The 26,159-nt window shown below is 43.0% G+C and overlaps 1 protein-coding gene across 6 annotated transcripts; it reads left to right on the plus strand.

The window, feature by feature from the left end:
* The first annotated feature begins 886 nt into the window (after window positions 1–886).
* Fhip1b (FHF complex subunit HOOK interacting protein 1B) lies at window positions 887–26,003 on the plus strand. 6 transcript variants are annotated; one of them, XM_090348282.1, is made up of 13 exons: window positions 893–981; window positions 2,256–2,370; window positions 9,783–10,111; window positions 10,228–10,866; window positions 11,145–11,303; window positions 11,484–11,570; window positions 11,759–11,926; window positions 18,084–18,163; window positions 18,353–18,558; window positions 18,957–19,748; window positions 22,312–22,490; window positions 22,649–22,811; window positions 25,480–26,003. In XM_090348282.1, exons 3-13 carry the CDS (start codon window positions 9,974–9,976, stop codon window positions 25,833–25,835), a joined length of 2,967 nt encoding a protein of 988 aa, XP_090204408.1. In that variant the 5' UTR covers window positions 893–981; window positions 2,256–2,370; window positions 9,783–9,973; the 3' UTR covers window positions 25,836–26,003. The 6 variants fall into 6 exon arrangements, with proteins under 6 accessions (XP_090204407.1, XP_090204412.1, XP_090204409.1 ...); XM_090348281.1 differs by lacking the exon at window positions 2,256–2,370 and having other exon boundaries at window positions 887–981; XM_090348286.1 differs by lacking the exon at window positions 2,256–2,370 and having other exon boundaries at window positions 887–981; window positions 18,957–19,154.
* Window positions 26,004–26,159: the final 156 nt, after the last annotated feature.

Consider the following 26,159-nt stretch of genomic DNA (forward strand, 5'->3'; position numbering starts at 1 on the left):
CATCTCCTGACAGTCTTCCCTAAGCACAGTGACCGACCCTTCCCTTCATCCCCTAGGCACACAAATCATCCTAACTGCTGATCTAGTGATTTAGCTTCTTCTACTATAGATTTTACTACACTGTGCTGCAATTGTGTGTGTCTGGTTAAAAGTCTAAGGCCCTGTAGGCAAAGGCCAGTTCTAATTGATCTGGAGTTTAGACTTGTCATACAGGCATTTCATCCTTGACTAAAACAGTACCCAAGATATACAGAGCTGTTGGAGGAGTCAGGGACATTACCAGGGTTCTGAGGTAGAACAGAAGCTGTGCACGCAGGTAGTGCAAATGAACTGATGCCCTTGCGGTCCGCTTTTCTACAAGCCCTGCCCACCTGCTGACTCCGCCCAACGACCTACCCTTTAAGGATAGCCATGCCCACTGCCGTCCATTCCTCCGCCCTGCACCGCCCCTTTTCCTCCCGACCCCATCCTTCTTCTAAGCCCCACCCTTCTGGTCTTTCCTTGCCTCGGGAAGTCTCCGCCCTCTGCCCTCTGGTTCGACCTTTCCTGGCCAGGCTCCGCCCCAGTTCCGCGGGCCTCCTCCTTCCTAGAGGTCTGCTCCTATGACACTTCGGAGTCCTCCCTATGGGCGGGGCCTCCAGCGCGAAGGGGCGGGGCCTCGCATGAGGGGGCGGGGAGAAGGAGGGGAGGCGGTGTTTCTTCCTTGGAATGCCGTCGGCGACCCCGCCCCAGCGCTCCGCCGTTGCTAGGTAACAAGCGTCGACGCTCGGGCTGTTGGCCCGGTTCAGCCAATGAACAGGCACGCCATTGCCCAGCCGTGCGTCGCTGGGCGGTTGCGTGTGGTGCGCGGGGGCGCGGGCTGCGTGTGGCGCGGGGCGGGGCGCGGCTGGTGCGCCTGAGGAGCGATGGCGGCGGCCTGAACTCACCTAGCAGCGCCGGGACGACAGGCCTTGGTCAGGGTCGGCGTTCTGGGTGTGAACGGTATGCGTGGGCCCCAGGGCCCGGAGAGACGTTTCAGGGCTTGAGGGGCTGGGGAGCGATGGCGCCAAGATTTGGTAACTACTGGGTGTGAGGACGCGGGGTGCAGGGTTGGCAGGTGGTGAGGGTCCGTGAGTGTCTACGGTAGGGCGCAGGCTGAGAGCCCAGGGGTGAATGGACGAGTCGGAGACGCCGAGGAGCCAAGTTGGAGGAAACTCGTGTGCACGCTTTCCGTAGGGACCGGGGCTGTGGAGGGCAAGGGTGAGGGACAGTCCCGGGACAGGAGATAGGGGGTGAGGCCTATGCGGGGGGGGGGGGCTGGAAGGGCAAAAGGGGGAGCCTGTGGAGGGTGGAGGCGAATAGATGAAGGGAGTTGAAGGCAGAACCGGGGGGCGGGGATGGGGGATGGGGGAGACGAAGATCTGGGGCTGGTTTGGGGGCTTCCTTGGGTGGACTGCCTCGTCCATGGAAAGCAATAGTGTTAGACCAAGGAGGACAGTCTGGGTGCAGTGTTGTGCACTTGGCTCCCCTGCTCTCATGGATCCTTATATGGTTTTTGGGGGGTGGGCTGAGGTGGATTGGTGGGGAGAAGAAAGCATCATGAGCAATAGTAACTACGATAATGAAAGGCATTTTTGAGACTCAGTCATAAGCAGAGTGATCACTGGAACCTTAGACCCTCAAGTTCTTCCTTTTGACTGGGCTCTCATGTAGACGTGGGTCTCATAAAGTTTTTCCTTTTTTTTTTTTGGTTATGACTGTCTGTGTCTTTTTTCTTCACCTGCTTCGGGATACTTTATTCTACTGTGGCTCTTGTAGTTGTGATGTGTATTGGGCTTTCAAGTGCTAATTCCACTTCGATGGAAGTTTTGTGATTTGTCATATACAGCACTATATGTTTGGGCTTCCAAACAAGATGGCCTATTACTCTTTTCTTCTGAAAGTAAATTTATTTATAATAAACCGTTCCTATTTGAAGTGTACGTTTGATGAGTTTTGACACATGTACACACATGTCATATTGTGTACATATATATGTACATATTTGTGAACCATTTCAGCTTACAAGGCATTTTTTACCACTTCCAAAAGTTTTTGTCTTTTCCTTGCAATTCATCTCATCTACTATACCCTATAATTGAGTTCACTTTGTTAATATTTTACAAGTCCCTTCCTCTACAACCTACACACACATGTTGTAAATTCGGGAAGGTTAGGTTGTAACTCAGTGGATAATGGTCACTTTCACACCAGTAAATTTTCCTTTCTACTGACAGCCTGCCATGAAGTTGAGGCATCTTGACTCTCTCTCCCATCCTAGGAAGAGTTAGGCCTTTTCTACACAGATCATTTTCTGCTTCTGTCTTCATTCTGTTCCAGAGTCTCAGCCAGGTAACTATTCAGAGGGAACAGTTCTGTCCTATGGTAGATTTTCATTGCTGCTGTAGATAAGCCAGACAGATCTTTGTACTGGTAGAATCCTTGGCAGCCTGAACTCTTGGCATCAGAACTCTGTAGGACCCATGTGTATAATGCAGGGCTTAGAAGTGGTTTCTAAGCACTGAGCCAAGGACCAGGTTATGATAGTTTTCATTCATACAAGGTAAGAAGCAGAGCAATAAAGACAGCATAATGAATTTTTTAAATAATAATTTTATACTGAAATTATCTTTCCTGTTTTGTTTGTGTGTGTGACAGTACTGTTTCACTAATGAACTAATAGTGACAATAGATGTTAAGTTTTTAAAAAATAGTCTTTTTTTGGGACTGGGAGCATGGCCTAGTGGTAGTGTGCTTGCCTAGCATGCACAAAGTCCTGGGTTTGATTCCCCGGAACTACATACTCGAAAAAACTTGAAGTAGCACTGTGGCTGAAGTGACAGAGTGCTAGCCTTGAGCAAAAAGTGTCCAAGGACAGTGCCCAGGCCCTGAGTTCAAACCCCAGGACTGGCAAAAACAAAAAAATAGTCTTTTTTGCCGATGCAGTGGCTCACGCCTGTGATCCTGGCTACTCAGGAGGCTGAGATCTGAGGATTGCTGTTCAAAGCCAGCAGGGGTACTAAAGTCCATCAGACTCTTATCTTCAGTTAACCATCAGAACACTGAATGTGGCTCAGTGGCTCAAGGGGTAGGGTGGTAGCCTTGAACTGAAGAGCTCAGGGACAAAGCCCAGGCCCAGAGTTCAAGTCCTACGACTGACAAAAAAAAATAATCTTTTTTACTGAAACAAAAATGAACAACCGTATTTTCCTGAAATGTTAGAGTGATGGCAGTGTGATTGCTTTACATGGAAAAAGCTTGCATTTCTGCCATAATTGTGTATAAGTTCTGAAATCTGTATAACACTCATATTTTATAGTAATCATTTGCTTTGTAATCATAATTTCAAGCAATCTGAAATTTGGCTGGATTTTCATTGATACATTTTGAAGTAAGCAGAGGAAAGAATTCTTATTTTATTGATTAGTAATCATATTAAGAAGTCAGAGGTATTATAGGGATAGAGTAGCAAACTGAACTCATGTAATTTGCTTTTGTTATATTATCAGTGGTTTGTGGGTAGAAGATATGTAAGGAAAGGAGCAAAGGCTTATGATGTATACTATGTAATTGTTCTGTAAATTAAAGAAACTATAAGGGCATCATAGGGATGGAGTTATGTTTTGAGTATAATGAAATGGTAACAGGTATATACATAGTAACACATCATGCTTGTGATAGGATGTTAAGTCACATGTTAGAGCTCTAGAAACCATCCATATTCTTGGCTGGGATGTTAAGTCACATGTTAGAGCTCTAGAAACCATCCATATTCTTGGCTGTCCAGGAGAAGGAACTGGATTTGATAAGCTTAATTGTTTTCATACCAAATTAATTGAAACAATGGTACATTAATTAAAATGGATTTTGACTTGTGGCTTATAGCTTAGTTATAGGTTTGAGAGAATGAAATGAAGATGAAGATGTAGAGATAGGAACATGTTTAAGGTGCTGTGTGTAACCCTTCTATCTGCTGTGATAGGCACTCTGGTAAGTGTTAGAATGCATTTATTCATGTATCCATTTAGCAAATATTTCTTGCTCATAGAGTCTGTCTTTGTGATACATTTTATAGAACAACCAGATAAATAAGGAAAGGGCCTATGAAAGCTCAGAGAGTTCTCAGTCTAGTTGGGAGAGATGGATATGTGAAAAGATAGTTAAAATTTAGAGGGAGACACTGTGAAGTACTTACATAATGAGGCTATTACATCTCTGTGTCCAGTTTTAGTTTCTCTTAATGTTCTAGAAACACATACAGTAATCCATACATCTCCACAGGTATCTCAAAATTAGCATGTCTAAACCATGTGCATTGTTTTTGTTCAGAAATCTTGCTTTTGTTCTCTTGTGCCCTGTCTCAGTTCAGGCAAGGACTTCAGTGGCATTCTCCTCTCTCATTTCTCTTTATCTCTATTTCTACTTCTTCATCAGTAAAGCTTTAGCTTAGTTCCTTCTTAGCTCTCATCTGATCTTTTATTTAAATAGTCTTCCTGCCTCAAAACTTGATTTTCCTTAGCCTGTTCCTAGAATGAGCTTTCTAAAAATACAAATCATGGAACTTCTCTGCTTAAACACTTTGGCTCTTTGTATGCCACAGGACAATATCCAACTTCCTTAATATGGCCTCATTTGGCCTCAGCTCACCTCTCCAGCCTCATCTGCTACTCTGCTTGCTAACTTGAATAAATTGTTCGCAGTTCCCTAACAAACATGTTACTTTTTTGAGCCTTGCTATCTTTCAATAGCTGCTTCCTGTATTAGGAATGTCTTTTCTTTGTCCAATGACCAGCGGAGGTGGAGCTAAATCAGGTGTCATGTATAGGAATCACTATTTACAAGGCAGTCACTGTGTGTTAAAAAGGTTCACTTTGGGAGTTCCACAGGTAAGGAGATGCCTGTAAGTAGCAGAGGTGATGTGAGTGGAGGAGAGAGGGTTAGTTCTGACCATGTCTGGATACGCCATTTGTTTGAGGGATAGAAAAGCAGAGATGTGAACAGAGCTCTATATTGGTAGGTTATTAATCTTTTTCCTTGTCTTTTTCATTCCTTTGAGATTTAATCAGATATTTCTACTTATATTTTAAAGGTAACACCCCATTTGTTCCTCTTAGGTCAAGAATCATTTTTTTTTTTTTTTTTTTTTTTTTGCCTAGCAAGGGGGGGGGGGGAGAGGGAGAGAAAGGAAGAGAAAGGGAGGGGAGGGGAGAGAGATAATCCTCTGGACTTTACTCCTGGGTTCTTGTAAGGTCAATTTGGTCTCTCACTTCCTGATAAAGTTTTTGCAAGTACTGTTGCTGCCCCGCCTCCTCCTTTTTGCCTCTCCCAGTGCAAAGGTTCCTAAGTGAGGCTGAGCCATTTCCTGCCTTGTGTCATCTGCAGTTTTGAGAGGTTGGTTAACACCTTTGCTGTGTATGCCTGTAAAAGTGAGTGTCGTGGCTTGTGCAGATCTGAGATCAGCTGAAGGTAAATCTGGAGAGAGGAATCTATTTTATTTTTGGGAATTTGTTAAGGGAGAAAAGGAACAAGGATAATGCTTCTGTCCTTTCCTTTGTCTTGTTCTAATCTTTGTCAGGAAAGCTACATACAGGGCATGGCCTTTTATATGGTTTTCAATAAATAAATACAACTTACGTTAAATACTGACTTTCAGATTCTGAGGTGTGGATTCCAATGAGGCCTTTCTCTTAAATGGTTTACAGTAAGACCATCTTCTTTCCTGGAGCTGATAAGAAAAGGTCCTGGGGGCAGTCTTTCTTGCATCTGTAAACAGTGTTCTTTGATGGTTGGTGGTGGAACTGCTGTAGGCACCCCAGGTATACTGCAAGGGAGGAATAACTTATTATTTGGAGGGAGTTTAGTTGTGGATGTTCTAAGTCTTTATTTTACTGGGATTGGATACTTGGCCCTTCTTCAGTTTACTAATATGGGAACAGAACAGGGTAGATCTCTCCTATCAGAGACATTCATTGACTCAGTCAGGAGAGAAGAGAAAAATAGAGTAAACGGAACACCTGCTTTATGCTTGGAGTGCTACATAAGTTATTTAGTTCTTAAAAACAAGCCATTATTTCATTGGAAATTTACTCATGGGAAAACTAAGGTTCAGATCTGTGATATGATTTATTTATAGTCACAGAGCTAGAAGACAGTGAACTGAGGTTTTAACCTTTGAGGGATTCCAGAGTTCAAGCTTTACCTACTACTTTGTGTTATTTGTGTTTGACCACACTGTTCCTACTTGTTTTCAGTTCTCAAGTGAGGTATGATGGAGAAAGAACTCTGCAAACAGTAATATTCTTGTATTAGTTAGGCTCCATGCGGGTGACAGATGGCCCAACTTGGTTTTGAGAAGAGTTTAGTTAAACTCTTTCTTAATCATATTTATTCCAACAAGGAATGTATAGTATAGTGTGCATAATATCGTGTACTGAGTATAGTATCCCAGGGGCTACTACTAGGGACAGGAAAGCTCTTAGCACTTAACTTGTGACTTTGACTTCCTCAGTCTCTGCCTACTTGGAACCTTCACTACTTGGGAATGTGGCTAAGTACTTTTTGCAGTGTATCCTTGCTGTTGATAGCTGCTATTCTTTATGATCATATTCTATGGTTTATAGGAAAGCATGTGTGAAAGACTAAGCACCCATTCTGTGGCTCTTCTATTTTCTCACCTCTTTTCATCTCCACTGTTACTCTTCTGGGTGAGTGGCAGAGGGAAGGCAGGCTAGAGAAATGGTGGTAGATGTAAACTTCCTTCTATTTTGCTTTTACATTTATCTAAGTTTGCACCATCCTTTATTACTGTTGTTCTCCTTTCTCAGAGATTGTGGATACCTCTTTGTTCTTAGACTAATCCTTATTTTTTAGTTTCCTGTCAGTTATCCCTGTCTTATTTATCTGTAACCTTACTTTGTTGAAACTCATTTTATTACTTGACAAAACCCCCCCAGGCTTTTCATACAAAAACAAAACAAAAGCATGAAAACTCTTGACCCCATAATGGTTTCAAGCTACTTATCTTATTTCCAATTTTCATCCTTCCTCATTTCCTAAAGTACTGAATTTCCTGATTGTAGTTGGTTGACGTCTTAGCCAGTTACTTTCTAAGTTTATACCAAACCTTTTATTTTCTTTTCAGAACTGGGATTTGAATTCAGCCCCTTGTGCTTGCTAGGCTGGCATAATAACACTGAGCCATGCTTCCAGCCCCTATTACCCTTCTTTTTTTTTTTTAAATAAGAAACTATTGAAATTGTCCATGTCTTCTCTCTGAATCATCTTCTCTTTCTATCTAGCCTATTTTTAAAGGTATATCTAGTCTTGTCAGTTCCTTGGTTAAAAATCTCTGTTGTCTCTAGGATATCAGTAGATAAAATCCAAGTTCCTTAGTGTTCCCCAGTGGACACAGTTGTGTTTATAACCTTCATCTGTTTTTACCCACCAAGTCAGTATTGTGTCTTCTCTCTAATGATTGTCACACTGAGTCCGCATAATGTGTTTTCAAGTTACACTTTTTCCTAGAGCCATATTTTTGTTTGTACTGCTTTAATGTGAATAAAGTCTTTCTCTCTGCTGTCTCTGTAACCAGTATTGCAGAGGGTTCTCCTGTATTCTCTCATGGTATCTGGGCAGAGCCACTTGCTGACTATGACTTTTAGAAATACTTCTATTTGTAAACTTTGCTGAAGTTTATGTTTATATGCCTGTCCCCCAACCTTTTCTTTTTCTTTTCTTTCTTTTCCTTTAAAATCTGATATATTTTATATGTGCTTAATTGGTTATTTGAAATTGGATAGGGAAGGGGGGGAAATCAAGATAAGCTGGGGGAGGGTGGGAGGGAAATGGGGACCATGTCCTGAGAAAGGGTATCAATGTTTGTGAAGTTATGCACCTTCTACCTGGTGAATATAACGTAACCCTTCTATTAATCACAATAAAGAAATTATTTAATAAAAAACAAACAAATAAAAAAACTGTGTCAGAGCCGGGCCCTGTGCCTAGTTACTTTGGAGGCTGAGATCTGAGGATTGTTCAAGGGCACTAAAATCCTAAAGTCCCTGAGACTCTTATCTCCAATTAACGACAGGCTATGGCTCCAGGGCTAGGGCGATAGCCTTGAGCTGAAGAGTTCAGGTACAGCGCTTAGGCCTAGAGTTCAAGCCCTATGACTGACAAAACAAAACAAAACAAAACCCTCAAAAACAAACCAAAAACCCCCCAAAACCAACCAACCAACCAAAAAAAAAAAAGCCTGTGTCTGTTTCAAGTTAATAGTCCCTGGTACATTATCAGTATGGATATCCTTGGAGTTAACCACTGAGTAAGTTCTGCTTGCTCTTTAAAATGGTCTTTCCCAGAGTGTCCTACGTGTTATGTTCTTCAGCACAGTTTTTTTTTTTTTTTTTTTTTTTTTTAATTCTTCCTGTAGTTGTGATTTGGTCATTGTGATAGGCTATCTGGACTAAAAGGGGATTGGTTAATATAACCTTAGGACTGGTGTGTCAGGTAAATCTGGAAAGAGACTGGAATCTATTCTTTTTATGTTCTGGAGAGACAGTGCTGTTAAAGAGATGATAGGTAAGATAGAGAAGGGACTGTGGGCCATCAGAGGGTAGTTGGGTACTTTTTGTTTCATTGAACAAATGCTTACTAAGCCCCTAGGTATTGCTCTAAGTACTGGCCCATACAATAGTAAGTAAGATTAAAAAAAAAAACCCTCTCTTTAAATAACATGTTTTAGGGAAGAAGATAGATAAATCACATAATTTTAGTTGGTGGGCACTGGTAAGAAAGTAGGATTAGGAAGTGAGAAGGAAGGTGGAAAGATGAGTTGTGAAGATAACATTGTTAAGCAGAGTCTCTGGAGAGATGAGTAAAAGGACTGATCAGTGAGAACAATGAGGAAACTAGGACAACTTTCCTGGTAGAGGGAACAAAAAGCACTGTGTGACTATATGACTCAGTATATGTGCGAATGATAGGAGCACCTACAGATGGATTACAGTTCCTGCTGGCCAAGGTAAGGAACTGGGATTCTTACTAGTGTGACAGTAAATCTTAAGAGGGTATTTAGCAGACAAGAATGAAATATAATTTAAGTTAAATATTACTGCATGGAGAATAAACTTTCAAGTGGGCAAGAATGGAAGCACATGTACCTGGAATGCCATTATTTCAGCGGGTAAGAGAGCTAAGCTGGAGAATCGTGAGTGTGAGGCTAGCATTGTGCGATCCTGTTTCAGAACGACAAATATAGTAACAAAAATACCTTAAAAAAAAAAGCAAGAGTGGAAATGTAGTGATCAGATTGGAAGTTATTGTAGTAGATCAGAATGACATTTTAAAAAATTTATTTTGACTTTTTTCCCCCCCCTTTAAGACAGATCTCACGGTTTAACCAGGCTGGCCTCAAACTCACTATGTAACTCAACTTGGACTTGAACTTTAAATCTTCCCATCTCTCCTGGAATGTTGGTACTTGTTGTAAGGGTAGTGATAACAAGATTTGCTGATGAACTAGGTGTTGAAAGGGTAAAAAAAGAAAAGCAGGGTGATGTTCCACTTTTGGTGTAAGCGTAGAGGAATGTTGGAGTGGCAGGGGGAGAAATCAGGTGTTTTATTTCAGAGGTATAAGGCTCAGGCTATTTCTGTGCATGAAAATATGTGGAATTTTCAGTGGAATAGTGGGACTGAGCTATTCCATTAGTGTGCTGAGAGAGGTAGCTTCTGTTTATCCCTTCCATTCTCTCTTTTTGAATTAGATGTGCAAGTCTGGACTGGGCAGTGATTTCTGGGCTTGCTCCTCCAGTCTGGTGTAATCTCTGGCTCCATGGACAACTACTGGCTCCTACAGACCGGATGACGCAGACTGGAGACTCAAGTGGAGAGAGCCTCCAGCTGGTATATCCTCGAAGTATAACCCTCTGGCTGCTGGCCCTGCCCAGCCTGCCTCATGGAGAGGATGAACTGGCTGAGCAGACTGGCTTCCCGGGCCCCTGGCCACCGTGTACCTCAAGGGGCCAGTCTGCAGACTCCTGTCATGGCTGACCCTGAGACCTGCCTCATGGTCTTTAAGAATCACTGGTCTCAGGTAGGTACTTTGTGCAAAAATGTCTGGTCCATTGGCCACCTGAAGAATCCTAACTTTCCAGGTTCTGTGTTTTGACCATCTCATAGAGTCATCTTCTGTTTTTCTTTTTTCTACAGGTGGTAAGAATCCTGGAGCGACAAGGTTCCCGGGCAGCTCCTGGAGGTTCAGATGATCTCAGTGCAGTGCGCAACCATACTTATCAAATGTTAACTCTGCTGGCAGAGGATCGTGCTGTCTCTTCAGCTCCGCCTGGCCCTGGCCCCCTGCTGGAGTTTGCTCTGCGTGAGGATCTGCTGACTCGCGTGCTGGCATGGCAGCTGCAATGGGATGAGCTTGGGGATGGGGTTGAGGAACGACGGGCTGAGCAACTGAAACTATTTGAAATGCTAGTGAGCGAGGCTCGCCAGCCCCTGTTGCGGCATGGCCCAGTTCGCGAGGCCCTGCTCACCCTGTTGGATGCCTGTGGCCGCCCTGTGCCTAGCAGCCCTGCACTGGATGAAAGCCTGGTGTTACTTCTCAGCCAGCTGTGTGTTTGCGTGGCCCGGGAGCCTTCGTTGCTCGAGTTCTTCCTGCAGCCACCTCCTGAGCCTGGAGCAGCCCCACGTCTTCTCCTCTTTTCTCGTCTTGTTCCTTTTGTCCATCGAGAGGGCACCTTAGGCCAACAGGCTCGAGATGCCCTGCTGTTGCTCATGGCTCTGTCGGCTGGAAGCCCTACTGTGGGCCGCTACATCGCAGACCACTCTTACTTCTGCCCGGTTAGCATCTCCTAGGGGATGGAGGGGAGGGTGTGGCATGTGGGCATTGTACAGCCTTGCCTCCAGAAATTTGGCCCCTAGATTAGAGAGTAGCTTCCTGGAATGGGGATGAGGCGTGGGCCTAGACAGGTGGGCAGGTACTAAGGTTCTCATCTGATGTTCTAGCTGAGATCCTGACACACTGCTTTGGTAGTACCTGTTATTTCTACGTCCATCAAATATCTGGACTATTCTTGTCGCACTCTTTATATTGTGTGACCTTTGGTGATCTTCTGTAGGTGCTGGCCACAGGGCTCAGTGCCCTGTATTCTTCACTGCCTCGCAAGATTGAGGTTCCGGGGGATGACTGGCACTGCCTCCGACGGGAAGACTGGCTAGGAGTGCCAGCCCTTGCTCTCTTTATGAGTTCCCTAGAGTTCTGCAATGCTGTCATTCAGGTAGGAATGGGTTTCTAGGAGGTGTGACCTTTGATCATTTTGGAAAGATGAGTTGAAAGAGGGTGTGTTCCTTGGGCTTGTAGTATCCTGTGGGTAGGATATCTATCTGTGTTACACCAGTTCACTCCCTTCTGGGCAATGGTTGTACAATCCCCTTTCTTCTCTTCCCCGTCGGTACAGGTGGCTCACCCCCTGGTGCAGAAGCAGCTGGTTGATTATATCCATAACGGGTTCCTGGTGCCTGTGATGGGCCCTGCCCTGCACAAGGTGAGGGATGAAGGTGGCAAAGCCTATTAGGAAGTAGAGCACGGTGGTGTTTTCAGTGAAAGGACTAATCTGGGAGGCTCCTTCCTTTCTCCTGCCTACCCCTTGTTATTCCTGAGAATGGAGGGAAAATGACTCTGGATATGTATGTAGGGAAGCCCTAAGTTCCACACTTCCTTCCCTTCCTCCAGACCTCAGTGGAGGAGATGATCGCCAGCACCGCCTACCTGGAGCTCTTCCTGCGGAGTATCTCAGAACCTGCCTTGCTCCGCACCTTCCTGCGGTTCCTGTTGTTACACCGGCATGACACCCACACCATCCTTGACACCCTCATTGCCCGAATTGGCAGCAACTCCCGGGTATGGCTCTTACCTTTGTCTTGGCTTACCTGGGTGAGCCCTCTCTCTCTGACCTTTGTTATTGGAGGATGTTCCTGCTCGTCTTTGCTCTTTTTTTTTTCTCTGACAGGCATTTCAAAATTAGGTGGTATGTTTCTGACATTGAAATTTTGACCATATTGAGTGTAGGACTTCACATATTGCCCTATTTTTATAGAACACAGTAACCCTTTCTAGGTGACTTCAACTGCTTACTTCAGTTCTAGGATTTGTACTTGTGAAATGCTTGAAATGTATCATTGCCCCAAAGTTCTCTTAAGCTGTTTATTCCTCTGTGGCCTGCTTGGGGTGACTTGAGATTGAGGTTTTGCATCTTTGAGAGATTATCCAGCTGTTCCTTTTTACCTTTTGGATTTGCTGCGTTTGAGCTAAAACTGGGAGCACATATTCACCTACCTGTCCACTTACATTCCTTTCTCCTGCATGTGGCCTACTGTTTGCTGGGAGTGGAGTATAATGACATACATCATTACTAGTCCCTGGAGATGACTTCATGGATAAGGTAGACAAGCAAACATGTTAATGAAATAATAAAAAAATTGTGGTTAGCATTATGGAAAACAAAATGCTTAGAAAACAATAAAGTGAGCCAGCTGCCAGGGTCCTTACCTATAATCCTAGCTATTCAGGAGGCTGTGATCTTAGATTCTTGGTTGGGAGCAGAGCCAGCCCAGGTGGAAAAGTCTTGAGAATCTTCTCTCCAAATAACCAGCAAAAAGTCAGAAGTGGAAGTGGTGAAGTAAGACCTCTGAGGATGTGGCATTGGGTTGAGACATACAGGTCATGAATAGTTAACAACAGCAAGTGGAAGCAGAATCTAGGCAGAAGAAATAGCATATAAGAGACAGAAAATAATGTATTTTAGAAAATGGGAGGTTTGTGAGCAAGGGAGAAATGTGGGGAAAGTGGAAAAGAAAGTAGGAAATGGAAAAAACTAGTTTCCAGGTAAGAAAGATCCAAAGGCTTTCTAGAATAAATTATTAGATTAGCTGTATATTTTATGGAATGTATTTTGGCTCTGAAGCCACTTTTGTTTACTTCCTTTATTAAAAATAATTGAAGTTTCTTGAATCCTTGTGTTTAAAATAAAAGTTTTCTGGAGAAGTCAGGTTAGTGCTATATGCCTGTAATCCTAGCACTGAGAGGGCTCAATAGTAAGAGGACTGAGAATTTTAGGCCAGCCTTGGCTACATTGTGAGATTGTGTCTAAATAAAGATAGACAAATGAAAAAAAAAAAACCAACAGTTATACAAAGCTATTCTAGAATTAAGGTACCTTCTAGTAGTTCCTAGCTATATGTTAAAGAATAATAATGTAAAGCTACCTAGGATTAGACCCACATTTCTTTTTTTTTCATTTTTAAATGGTCTTCATTCACATTGCTGATTAAAATTTTGTGAACTTGTCCATATATATCTCTAAAGGTAGAATGTCTATGTACAAAGATAAATAGATTTAAAAGTTTCTACAGAAGCAAACTGCCCTGAAAATAAGTTTGACCTAAATTCTAAGCTGACTGTGAATAAGTACTTTGGCCCCCAGTTTCACATTTCCAGTGTGGTAGATTTTATTAAAAGATTTCCTTCTGTTTTGAATTATGTTTCATTAATTGTGAATGAATTTAAGTTTCTTTTCATATGTTTTTAATTTAATTTCACTTTTCATAAATTATATATGTTCTTAACTATCTTTTTTTCATATATTTTTTGTTGTAATTAATAGAAGGGTTACATTATATTCACCAGATAGAAGGTGCATTACTTCACATACATTGATACCCTTTCTCATGTCTTGGTCTCCATTTTCCTCCCCCCAGTCCCACCCCTCATCTTGTTTCCCCCCCTTCCCTATCCAGTTTCAAATAACCAAATACGCATATATCCAATATATCAGATAACAAGGTGAAATACTGTAACAATATGAGATAACCAAGGGACAGCAAAAGAGATGAGAGATAACAGTACATTAAGGACAACAATCACTCATTATATGGCTTTTGTTTCTATATCCTGGAGGTCCTTTCATTTAGCATCATATGGCCTTATATATCTAGGTTTTGTTCTATTGTAACTCTCTGCTAGGAGAGCCCAAGGTTTCTACTGAGTATGACAAATGAGGGAAACCATTGAGCCTATGTTCTTTTGAGTCTGGCTTACTTCACTTAATATGATTTTTTTCTAAGTCATTCTTTCTGACAGCAGCATAGAATTCTATTGTGTATAAATACCACACCTTTTTGATCTATTCATCAACTGAAGGACATCTGGGTTGGTTTCATATCTTTGCTATGGTAAATAGTGCCGCAATGAACATCATTGTGCTAGTGGCTTTAGTATGTCCTTGTTTCTGGACGATTGTAGACCCACATTTCTGAACCAGATGTATACTCAGAGTTATTATAGAGCTTTGAAAAAGATAATAGCAGTGGATTCTAAACATAATTCTTGAATTATATTCTCTTTGTTTCCTAAATCATGCATATATATTTTTTATGAATATTTAAAAAATGTTCCTCAAAGTATTCGTGATACATACTGTTGTTTAAAATTTATTGGTATAAACCACTAGGGAACAGATATGAAAAAGTTTTATTTTTCACCTTGAAGTTTGGCTTCCATCTTATGTCTTTTTAGCCCCATGGAATGCTCTATTCATGTTTGGAAATATGATTAATTTCCTTCTTCAGGTTCATCCCCTACCACTTTGGTATTTTATCCATTGTTCTTTATCTTTTTCTTGTTTTTTATAGGTCATGGGGCTTGAACTCAGCCTGGGCACTGTCCCTGAGCTCTTCAGCTCAAGGCTACTGCCCTACCCCTGGGCCTGGGCACTGTCCCTGAGCTTTTCAGCTCAAGTCTACTATCCTACCCTTAAGCCAAGCCCCATTTCTCCTTTCCTAGAGGTTAACTGGAGATAAGAGTCTCAAGTCCTTTTGTGCCTGGGCTGGCTTTGAACCTTAATCCTCAGATCTTAGCCTCCTGAGTAGCTAGGATTACAGGTGGGAGCCACTCCACTCAGCTGTTTATCTCTTAATCTTATCCTAACTCCCATCTTTGTCTCTGGTCCTTAGCACTGTTTTTATTTTTTTTTGTTGTTGTTTGTTGTTGTTATTTGTTTGTTTGGTTTTGGTCTGAGACTAAGACTCCAACTTGGTTTCTGACACTTTACCTCATTGGCCAGTATCTCCAAAGGGCGCTAATTTCTATTAGTCTTATTTGATCCCTTCATTTTAGGAATCATTCTTGGGGAATTTCTTATAGATTCCTAGTTCTTAGGTGAGCTATCAGATCTCCTCTTTTTTTTTTTTTTTTTTTTTTTTTTTGCCAGTCCTGGGCTTGGGCTCAGGGCTTGAGCACTGTCCTTGGACTTTCTCAAGGCTAGAGCTCTACCACTTGAGCCTCAGCACCACTTCCAACTTTTTGCTATGTATGTGGGGTACCGAGGAATTGAACCCGGGTCTTCGTGCATGCTAGGCAAGCACTCTACCACTAGGCCAAACTCCCGGCCCCTCAGATCTCTTCTGATTACAGGTTGCTCCTATCTTCTCATGTTGGGTCCTTTCAAGCTTGATGTTAGCCTGACTTGGTATCTTTCACAGCTTGTCTTTTGTGTCTTGAACAGTGAGTCATTCTGGCTAACCTGTCTGTGGGTCTGATTTTCTATGATGGTTTCCTGTTGCCATCATAACAAATTACCGTAGGCTTAGTGGATTAAAACAAATTTATTTTTTCATTCTTATTTTTTAATTCTAGAATTTGAACTCAGAGTTTTATGCTTGCTAGGCAAGTTCTCTACTTCCTAAGATATGTTCTCAGCCACTTTATGCTTTAGTTATTTTTTTTTGGCTAAGTTCTTATATTTTTCCTATGGCCTGCTTTGGACTGTGACTCTCCTACCTATGTCTCCCTTGTAAGTGGCTTTATAGATATGTGCTACTGTCATTGTGGAGATGGAATCTACTTAGCATTTTCCTGGACTAGTCCTGATTTCCACCTGCTGAGTAGCTGGGATTAAAGGCATGCACCACCACACCAGTTTCAGATTTATTATGTAGCTTTGGAGTACATATTTGGGTTGTTGATAGAATTAGTTTCTTTATAGTTGTGGAACTGAGATTTCCATTTTCTTGCTGTGAAAGAGTCATCCCCATTTATTAGAGTCAGCTAAATCTTGACTTTTGGCCTCTTCTTCCATCTTTAAAGCTAGCAATGATGGACCAAATGTTTGTGGTATTAAAAGCTCTGTTCTGTCTCCTTCCTTCTGTCTTTGTCTCTGTGCTTTCCTGCTGTTCTTTATCTTTCTCTTTGACTCTCTCTCTTTTTCTTTCTCTCTTGCAATTGGTTTCTCTGTGTGCTGGGGATCAAACCCACAGTCTTGTGTGTGCTAGACAAGCATGACAAGCACTCACTTAGCCTGTCTTCATTTTTTTTTCTTGCCTATTCTGGGGCTTGAACTCAGGACCTGGCCACTGTCCCTCTGTGTGCTCAAAGGTAGAGCTCTACCACTTGAGCCACAGCACCACTTCTGGCTTTTTCTGTTTATGTGCTACTGAGAAATCCATCCCAGGGCTTCATGAATGCTAGGCAAGCATTCTACCAGTAAGCCATATTCCCAGTCCTCTCTTCATTATTTTTGATCCAGCTATAAAAGCTTATCTGCTTCTGAAGACACATGCTGTTTGATTAGATTTACCTAGACAATAATCTTCCTATCTTATATTCCATAATCTTTTTTTTCAGTGCTGGGGATTGAATCCATGGCTTCATGTACTCAGCCACTGATATGCACAGCACCACCCCCTCCAAACAAAAACAAAACAAAAAAACACCAGACCCAGAAGTCTATTTTTACCCCCAGTTGGTTGTGGGGCTTGGATTTAGGGCCTGGGGTGCTGTCCCTGAGCTCTGTCACTCAAGATTGGCTGTCTACCTCTTTGAGCCATAGTGCTACTTCTGGTTTTCTGGAGGTTAATTGGAGATAAGAGTCTTGTGTGATTTCCTACCTGGGCTGGCTTCAAACCATGATCCTCTGATCTTAGCCTCTTAAGTAGCTAGGATTACAGGCATGAGGCACTGGTACCTAGCTTACAAAGTCTGTATTTTAATCACACCTATAAAATCCCTTCTCCTGTGTAAGGTAAAATGTTTACAGTTTCTGGAAATGAGAATGTAGGTATTTTTGGAGGAGAAATTTTTCTATTTTTCATTGAGTCAATATTTTCATTGCCAGTTAAAACTGTCATTTAGGATAAGACTCTCAAGCATCTATGCTGTCCAAAATACAAAGTGTTGTCTTACCTTTTCTCCTACTCTGTGATTGTCTTAATTTTTTTATAGTCACTTAACAAATAATTAACAAGTAGACTATACAGGTAATAACCTATACTGATACTTATTAGTTGTCTTGAGGTGTCTGACATGCGGACAAAGTACAGAGAAAATACTCTTGAGATTCAGAGATGAGGGGCAGTTTACATGTGTTCTTTTGGCACAGCCAGAGATGAATAAACATGCCTTTCTTAAAACAAAAGGTTTTAAGGTTGCTCAGGACCCACCTACTTTTTCCTTTTCCTGTCAGTTGCCCTTGAGTTTTTCTGAGATGTAGTGGTGTTGGAGAGGTGACTCAGACTCCATGCTCACAGCTCCACCCTCTTCCCAGTGGGATTCTTCCAATTTCCCTCTGGTTCCGTATTGGTAGGCATTTATGGTGGTTACAGTCCTTGCTAACAGGCTTTACTTGGTTATCATGATGCTGTGGTTTCCTGTTAGTCATTCACTTAGTTATAGTATTTCTTAGTGTCTTTTTTCTTGGAGGTCTCATTAGAATACTGCTGGAATGTCAGCAGATAGATAAATGTAGACAATGTGTACTGATACGTCTATAGTCTATAGAAATCCATTGTGTCTGAAGCACAGATCATTTCTGTGAATAGTGAAGCCCACAAAGATATGTGATCAGTTAATAGCTTCAGTGGTTTTTATGTTCTTGGCCCTGCATATATTTGTTCTAGTAGTGATTGGTTGTATATGGGGCTGAGGAACGGGGTTTCCATTTAGTAAACAGGAGGGAAAACTGCTCTTATTATGACTGAGATCTCTCTCTCCCTCCCCTCCGCAGCTCTGCATGGTCTCTTTGAGTCTTTTCAGGACCCTCCTGAACCTCAGCTGTGAGGATGTCTTACTGCAGCTGGTTCTCAGGTACAGATGGGCAGGGGGCTAAGGAGTGGCCAACCCTCAGTGCCTTGTGCTTTGCACAGGTTGCATTGGGGTTGTTTGTGAGTATCCTTTCATAGCCTGGCTTAGCCATTCAGTTTCATTGGGTGGTTGTTCTTAATACTTTCCTTCCAGATCCATCCATCCCATGTCTCCTTTCTGCCGTTTTCCCAGGTATCTTGTTCCATGTAACCATGTGATGCTGAGCCAGAAGCCAGCCGTGCGTGATGTGGATCTTTATGGACGAGCAGCTGACAAGTTTCTCTCCCTAATCCCACGCTGTTGTCGGCACCGTGCCTCTAGCCCACCTCGTCCAGAGCATGCCTCATGGGCACGAGGTGGGCCTAGCAGAGAGGCAGGGAGAAGGGAGGACATCACGGGTATGGCCTAGGTTCTGGAGGAGCCTAATAAGGCTGGGCTAGGGTGAGGGGAGGGATGTCATCATGATTGACATTTCTTCTTTGGGGAGATTGGTGAGAAATTTGTAGGAAAAGAAATTTCCAAAAGAAATTTAGCACAGACTTCTGGGAAAATCTTTCTCTTCTTTTTAGGCTTATACTTTTCCTTTTGCATTTTTTTTTTTTTTTGGTTGTCGTCATGGAGAAAGGGGTTGTGGCTTAGAAAGAAATGAACTTGGAATTTGGAGGGGCATCTATTTAAATATGTTCCAAGTTTCTGCCTCTTCACTGCCTTCTCTCTTAGTCCCACTAGGTATCATACTTATCTTTTGAGCCTCTTTCTCCTTATTTGCATTTGATTTTTTTTTTTCCCTCTGAAGGCCCTGGAAGCCCAAGTGTTGATTCCTCTTCTGTGGTGACAGTGCCTCGTCCCTCCACGCCATCCCGTCTGGCTTTCTTCCTTCGGCAACAGAGTCTGAGTGGCTCTGAGTCTCCAGGCCCAGTCCCTCGCTCACCAGGGCTTGCTGCATCCCCGTCCTCTAGCCCTGGCCGGCGGCCCTGCCCTACAGAGGAGCCTGGTGAGCTGGAAGATAATTATCTGGAATATCTGCGTGAGGCTCGCCGTGGTGTGGACTGCTGTGTCCGAGCCTGCCGTACCTGGTCTGCCCCCTATGATGGAGAGCGGCCCCCTCCTGAGCCCAATTCACTTGGCTCCCGGACTAAGAAACGCAGCCTCTTGACTGAGGAGGACAGGGACGATGTGGGGAAAGGGGAGGAGGAAGCTCTGGGGAGCAGAGGGCTCACTGCGGTTATAGGGGAGGGCCCTGGCCACCTGCCCCCACCCCACCTTAATGGTGTGTCAGGACCATGGCCCGAAGGGGCCAAGAAAGTTCGTCTGGTTCCACGACTGGCCCCGCAGGAGGGAGCTGGGGAACTGCTAGAGGGTACCTCGGAGGGCATGGCAGGACTAGAGAGCTTTGGACAAGAGCTCCAGGAGCTGGAAGTAGCATTGAGCAATGGTGGAGCTGGCTCCGAAGTCCCCCTAGAGCCTCCCCTACCTCTTGAGGAGGAGGAGGCCTATGAGAGCTTTACCTGTCCCCCTGAGCCCCCTGGCCCTTTCCTCAGCAGCCCTTTGCGGACTTTCAACCAGCTGCCAAGCCAGCCCTTCACTGGTAAGCTCCTTAGCCTCGCCCTTCTCTTTTGTGTACTTGCATGTTCTTGATATGTTTGTGTTAATTTCTGAGACTTCCTGGCTGTGTCATTTGTGTACTTATCTAGCCCTCATCTACTTTGCTTGGGTTCCTTCCACATTCATATCATACCACACTGGTGTCCTCATGCTTGTCTCTATGTCGTCAATGCTTGTGTGCTGATTTGAATATTGACTTACGTCTGACCTGCGTCCATCTGTCTTATGTGCATGTTCCTCCTCTTACCCCTAGCATGGCCATTTCCTGGGATTTGTAATTGGTATCACACTGTATCTGAACCATATGGAAGATATGGTGTTTTCCATTCTATGTGAGAGGCACCAGTCTGTAATTCTTACTAGTATATATGTCTAGGTGTGGAATCTTTTTGTCAATTCTCCAATGGTCTAGTGTCAGCTCTGGTAGTTTTCTTTTCTGCATTACCTTTTCTTCTCTGCCTTTCCAAGAAAGGCCCAATTTCACCTCTCTCCCGTTCATTGTCCTTGTTCTTCTTGGTTGCCATGACTACGCAATAAAACTGTTTTGGGATTTGTGATTAGTAATAAAGACAGAAGCAGAGAGGGTAAGGGTTTTTGTTGTTGTTGTTGTTGTTGATCCACTGCTGAGGCTTGAACTCAGGGCCTTTTGTTCTTTTTCTTTTTGCTCAGATCTGGCACACTGCACACACTTAAGCCACACTGTGACTTCAGCTTTTTTCTGGTTAATTGAACAGTCTCATTGAACATTTCTGCCTGGGCTGGCTTTGAACTTAAATCTGTAGATCTCAACCTCCTAAGTAGCTAGTATTACCAGTATGAGCTACCAATGCCTGGATGGGATAGTATTTTGAAAGCAAATGATGAAGCATGCCCCTAAGCTCATCAGATTAACTCTTTTGGGTTCTCTAGGATGTTCCTGGAACTAGGCTTATGAGTCATTGGACTAGCTCTTTTGTTTAGAGACATGCTGGCCTTTCCCTTGCTCAAATCCATACCCCATGCATGGAAAAACTTAAAAAAAAAAATAACTCTGGGAGGAACTGTAGTGGCTAAAGCCCAAACCACTGGCTTTTAGTTAGACATTCCGTAAGTTAGCATCCCATCTCTTGCTGCTGATTCCTGTAAATCACTTACATTGTGAGAGCTCAACAAATGGTAGATTTTCATTATCATTATCCTCTACTGGTCATGGAATATTTAAGTTGGCCATAGTAGCCACTGTCTTCTAGTTGTGTCAGATTTTTATGCCTTGATCAGTTTGTGGCCTGGCTGGGCCTGTGAAGTGCTGTAGTGGGGCTTTTGATTTGGACTGCTTTTCTTGCAGACTATAGAAAATACCCTTTAAACAAATTATTTAGCTACAACTCTGTTCCTTTCTGGTCAATACCACTAGAAAGTGGTGTGCAGATTTTGCCACAGACTTGAAATAGTAATTTCAGTTTGTTATTTTTCTTCTTTGGAAACTTATATGAGGGTATGGAATTTTCTCTTACAAGACACTCCCAGGAAATGAGAGGAAAGGGAATGGCAAGATTATAGTTGTTATCTTAGGACCTTGTTAAGCTAGAGTTATTATTGAGCTAAGGCTAGTCATGGGTACATTGAGCACATGTTCTAAGAACTTTTTTTTAGAATTAATCACCTTTTGCTTTTTACTGTTCTTCTCTGTCCATTTGTTGATATATTCTGTTTTCTCTAGAAATCTCTGATCAGAAAGACTGGTGGTTCTAGAGCTGGTGTTATTTGTTTATTGAGGCTATTTCTCTTAGTAAGCTAATGTCTTATCTTCTCTCCCACTAAAAAGTCTTATAAATAAGTTTATTGTGCCATTGAGTCAAGCTACACTTTTACTATAGATTATATTCTACCTTCTTCTTAGTTCCTGAAAGACAGAGCTAATGTCTTTTGTGGTTCCTCAAAGATTTATCCCCTAACTTTAAAGTTTAAAGAGAAGCTGTCTTTTCATTATCTTTGCTACATTATTATTATTTTTTTGTTGTTTCTTTCTGACCAAGTTTAATGTTACTTAGCTTTAAGTGAAACCTGATACTGTGTTTTGGTCCTAGTCACTATCTCTACTTATTCATTCTTCTACTATACCTAATGAATAAAGCCTTTCAAAGGGAAGAATTATGTAACGGTTGGTTATAATTAAAAAAAAATTGCCAGTTCATAGGCTTAGATTTTACATTGATTTACATTGATTCTCTTAATTACCTTATGAGGTAGGTATATGTTCTTATTTTATCAAATGGGAAAGTAAAGGTTGGAGAGATTTTACTTATTCAGTAACATTGCTAGTTAATTGAAGCCTAAAATCTTTATACATATCTAGCTTGAATGTGTACAAAGCTGACATCTGAAATATTGTGAGTCCATTTGGTATTTGTCACATTATCTGCTCCACAGTAGGTAGCCCATGAGATTTAAACATACTAAGAACCTGACATGTAGTTTTCATCTTGTGGGGTCTCTTGTTTTGGGGAGGAATGCCTGCAATGTGCCTTGTGTTCAGGCCTTATATCCTTGTGCCCATCCCTCCCCAGGCCCCTTCATGGCTGTGCTCTTTGCCAAACTCGAGAACATGCTGCAGAACTCCGTCTATGTCAACTTCCTGCTGACGGGGCTGGTGGCCCAGCTGGCCTGTCACCCCCAGCCCCTGCTCCGCTCTTTCCTGCTCAACACCAACATGGTCTTCCAGCCCAGTGTCAAGTCTCTGCTGCAGGTGTGCGATGCATGCATGCATGGGTGCGTCTAGGCTCCATGGTGGGCCCAGCCCGCAGCCCGAGTGACCCTGGGTGGGCTGGGAACAGATCTATTGGGACTAGAAAGAAATGTGTCAGTCTAGAACCACCAGAAATGTCATGAGGTTGTGCTTCATAGGTGCTGGGCTCTGTGAAGAATAAGATTGAGAGCTTTGCGGCGTCCCAGGAGGACTTCCCAGCACTGCTATCTAAAGCCAAGAAGTACCTCATTGCCCGTGGCAAGTTGGATTGGGGTGAGGGTCCTACAGCAGGACCTACCCCACGCCGCTCCGATTCCCTAGGTGAGGCTTATATCCCTCCACCCTCTTCCTTCCCTCCCTAGGTATCTTGTTAGCCCAGGTTAGTTGAAGTAAAACCTCAATTAAGGTGAACCTTAAGCCAGGAACTGCTGGAGAGTTATAGAAACTTTAGTCTTTATGCTTGTCCTAGATTTGAGTCATAGGCTAGAATATAGTTTTGTCAATTCATATCCCAACCAGTAAAATCAACAAAAATTCTTCAGGATTTAGGGACAGACAAGGGGACAGAGTAGCTATTAGATTAAGATACTAAGAGAGCTTAAGAAAGGATGTGATATTTGACATGGCACTTGAGATATTGGTAGAACTTAGGTAGGGAAGGGAATGGGAGGTCTTTTATTCTTTTGTTCAGGAGCCATACTGGACTGTTTAGTTGCAGCAGGGGATTTTAAAGACAAAAGAATAGCTAGTGGAGAAAGGCTGGATTTTGCTGGAAAAGAAGGTTCTACTCAGGAAATTGGCTTGGAGAATCTTAAAGGATTCTTAAGAGAAGTCAGGAAGAAGAATCAGGAGGCTTCATAATACATAGCTATCTAGGGGAGGCTTGAGTTAGAATAGTGGCAAAAAAAGGAAATGGGAAGGAGGTGTTGAAAGAATCTGGTGAGTACTTGAGGGGATTAGGAAGGAGGAAGAATTAAGTCTGACCCTGAAATTATTATTACTATTATTATGTGTGTGTGTGTGTGTGTGTGTGTGTGTGTGTGTGTGTGTTGGTCGTGGGTCTTAAACTCTGGGCCTGGGCATTGTCCCTGAGATCTTCAGCTCAAGGCTAGCTCTCGACTCCTTGAGCCACAGCACCACTTCTAGTTTTTCTGGTGGTTAATTGGAGATAAGACTCATGGTCTTTAGTGCCCTGGCTGGCTTTGAACCTTAATCCTCAGATCTCAGCCTCCTGAGTAGCTAGGATTACAGGTGTGAGCCACCACACCAGGCAATTTCACTTTTTTGTATAGTACGCATCTGAGTACTATAGGTTATTTTTGGTATAGGAGACTCAGGGTAATATAAGTAATGTGATCTCTGCCATCAGAGAACTTAGAATCTGGAGAATAACTGGAAGAATATAATAACAGAAGGAAAAGGCCCCACATGTAGTGGAAATAATGGGGTTTAGAACACCAGAAAAGGATTAAGGAGGATTTGAAGAAGATGAGAACAAGGAGGAAATGACATAGGGGTTGTGAAGTCTAGCAGGAGATAGTAGGGATTTCATGCCATTCTATTTTGTTAATCAGATCTGGAGGTAGAATGATAGGCTGAGAGCATGGGTAAGAACAGAGATGGAGAATGTGAGGTTTGGGAAGAGGAATACCATGAATGTTATTGTTCAGCTCTAAAGACTCTTTGTAAGTTCCTTATGGTCTAGTACTGTGGCTCTTGCTTCCGCAGTTATAGCCTGGGATCACAGAGGAGTCAGAAAACAGAAAGAAAGATAGTCTAAGATCTTACTCCTAGAGATAAGTGCATGAGATAGAAGACATGAAAAGAAATTATTAAAGTATAGTAAGATAAGGAATGTAAAACAGGAAGTCAGTTGGGGGGTATATCAGAGGTCCCCAGAGAGGATAAAAAAAAAAAACAAAACATAGAGAGCGCTGGTGGCTCAGTCCTGTAATCCTAGCTACTCAGGAGAGGCAGAGGATCACAATTTTCCAGGTGAAAAGCCCTTAAAAATATGTCTCTAAAATAAAAGGTAGGGCCTGAGGGCATGGTGCAAGAGGTCACAGTGCCAGTCAAAGAGGCAAGCCGACTGTGGTTCTGAGTTCAAACTCTTTTATTACCAGAAAGAAAGGGGTGAGGACAAAAATGTAAGAATAGCGAATCTATAGGCATCTGCAGAGGCACACGAAGTGCTTGTTGGGTTTTAAGAAGGTAGATATGAAAGGGCCTGAGAAGACGGGTTAATGGATCTGTATAGTGTGTCTGCAGGCAATATTAGAGGTAGATGATGTATCATCATGAGGCTCCAGTATAGTCTAGCTAGTGGTAATAAATAGGTCCAATATTTAAAAACTACCTGAAAATTGGACAGAGGACAGTGTTTTAATAGCTCATTTGAGTCTAAGCTGACATGATATTGTCTGGCCACACCCGGTAGAAAAGAGGTATAAGACAGGGACAGATGAAGAGTGAACTGGTAGTACAGGCAAGCAGATCTTGGAGACTGTGCATATGTTTAGCCCCTGTGAGTATTGATGGAGTAGTGGATTTGGATCTGAGTGTAACAAATAGTTACTTCAGTTGTGGAGAGTGATGGGAATATTACAGACTGAGAAGTTTGTGGTAGAGTCGTGATTGGAAAGAGACTTCCTCAGGGTGAGAGGGTATGGAGAAGGAAGGAATCAGCTGGAAATAAAGTGGCTCCAGTTCTGATTGGTTAAAGCAGGTTGGCTAAGGTCTGGATAGAGTGGTAAAGGTTTGCAGGCAGCATTTTGGTATCAGAGAGAACATATTCCCTCTCTCCAGTCATCTTCAGACAAGACAGAAAATGAAACCCATGATTCCTTTCTGGTTCATCTTGTTTTTTTCCATTCTCTCAGAACCCAAGTGGAGAAGTCTAAGAACCTAGAGGGATAGGGGAATCTACTCACCCAGACTAAGGCAGATTCCCGCATCCCAGCACCTTCTTGATACCCTTGTTTGTTCCCAGTGAAGAGCCGGAGGCCATCCTTGGGGGAGTTACTCCTGCGGCATGCACATAGTCCAACCAGGGCCCGACAGGCGGTACAGGTCCTTCAGCCTGGGCGAGACGGAGCAGGACTTGGACTAGGTGGGGGCTCCCCGGGGGCTTCAACCCCAGTTCTTCCCCGGAGTGGAGCTCCTGAGCGCCAAGGTGAGGCTCTGCGAGTCAAGAACGCTGTCTACTGTGCAGTCATTTTCCCTGAGTTTCTCAAGGAATTGGCTGCTATCTCCCAGGCCCACGCTGTCACGTCGCCTTTTTTGTTGGATACTTCCGAGGAGGGATCAAGCCCTCTCATCTCAGGCTCTGGGCCCCTCAATCCTTAATTTTCTTCCATGGACAATCAGGGCCGTAGGTGGCCTGGGCTGAGGTCCAGGTCACAGGCTCCTTTTAATGTTTGGAGGCAGTGGCAAATGGACTTTTTAATTTATTTCAGATGAATGTTTTATGGAGAACTTGTTGCAATATGTATAAAAGGGAAATCTCTATTCTGTGCTCATTCTTCTTTCCCACCCTTTGTTTGTGGGGTGGGACTCCCCAAAAGGTTGTACATAGATGGGGGAATCATTGGGTATTTTTTCTCTTCTCTGGTAGTATCATTCATGCTAGAGTTTTAAGCTTTCCTTTTTTTTAACCCGTGGAGGGTATGA

Source organism: Megascapheus bottae, chromosome 16 (assembly GCF_031878675.1).
Source record: "Megascapheus bottae isolate mThoBot1 chromosome 16, mThoBot2.hap1, whole genome shotgun sequence".
NCBI classification, from domain to species: Eukaryota; Metazoa; Chordata; class Mammalia; order Rodentia; family Geomyidae; genus Megascapheus; species Megascapheus bottae.

Excerpts from the sequence above, each read along its gene's own strand:
- Fhip1b (XM_090348281.1), top strand. The coding sequence starts at position 9,974 with ATGGAGAGGATGAACTGGCTGAGCAGACTGGCTTCCCGGGCCCCTGGC. Across the intron at positions 11,571-11,758 it reads TGGGCCCTGCCCTGCACAAG|ACCTCAGTGGAGGAGATGAT; the intron begins GTGAGGGATGAA and ends CCCTTCCTCCAG. Across the intron at positions 22,491-22,648 it reads GTGTCAAGTCTCTGCTGCAG|GTGCTGGGCTCTGTGAAGAA; the intron begins GTGTGCGATGCA and ends TGTGCTTCATAG.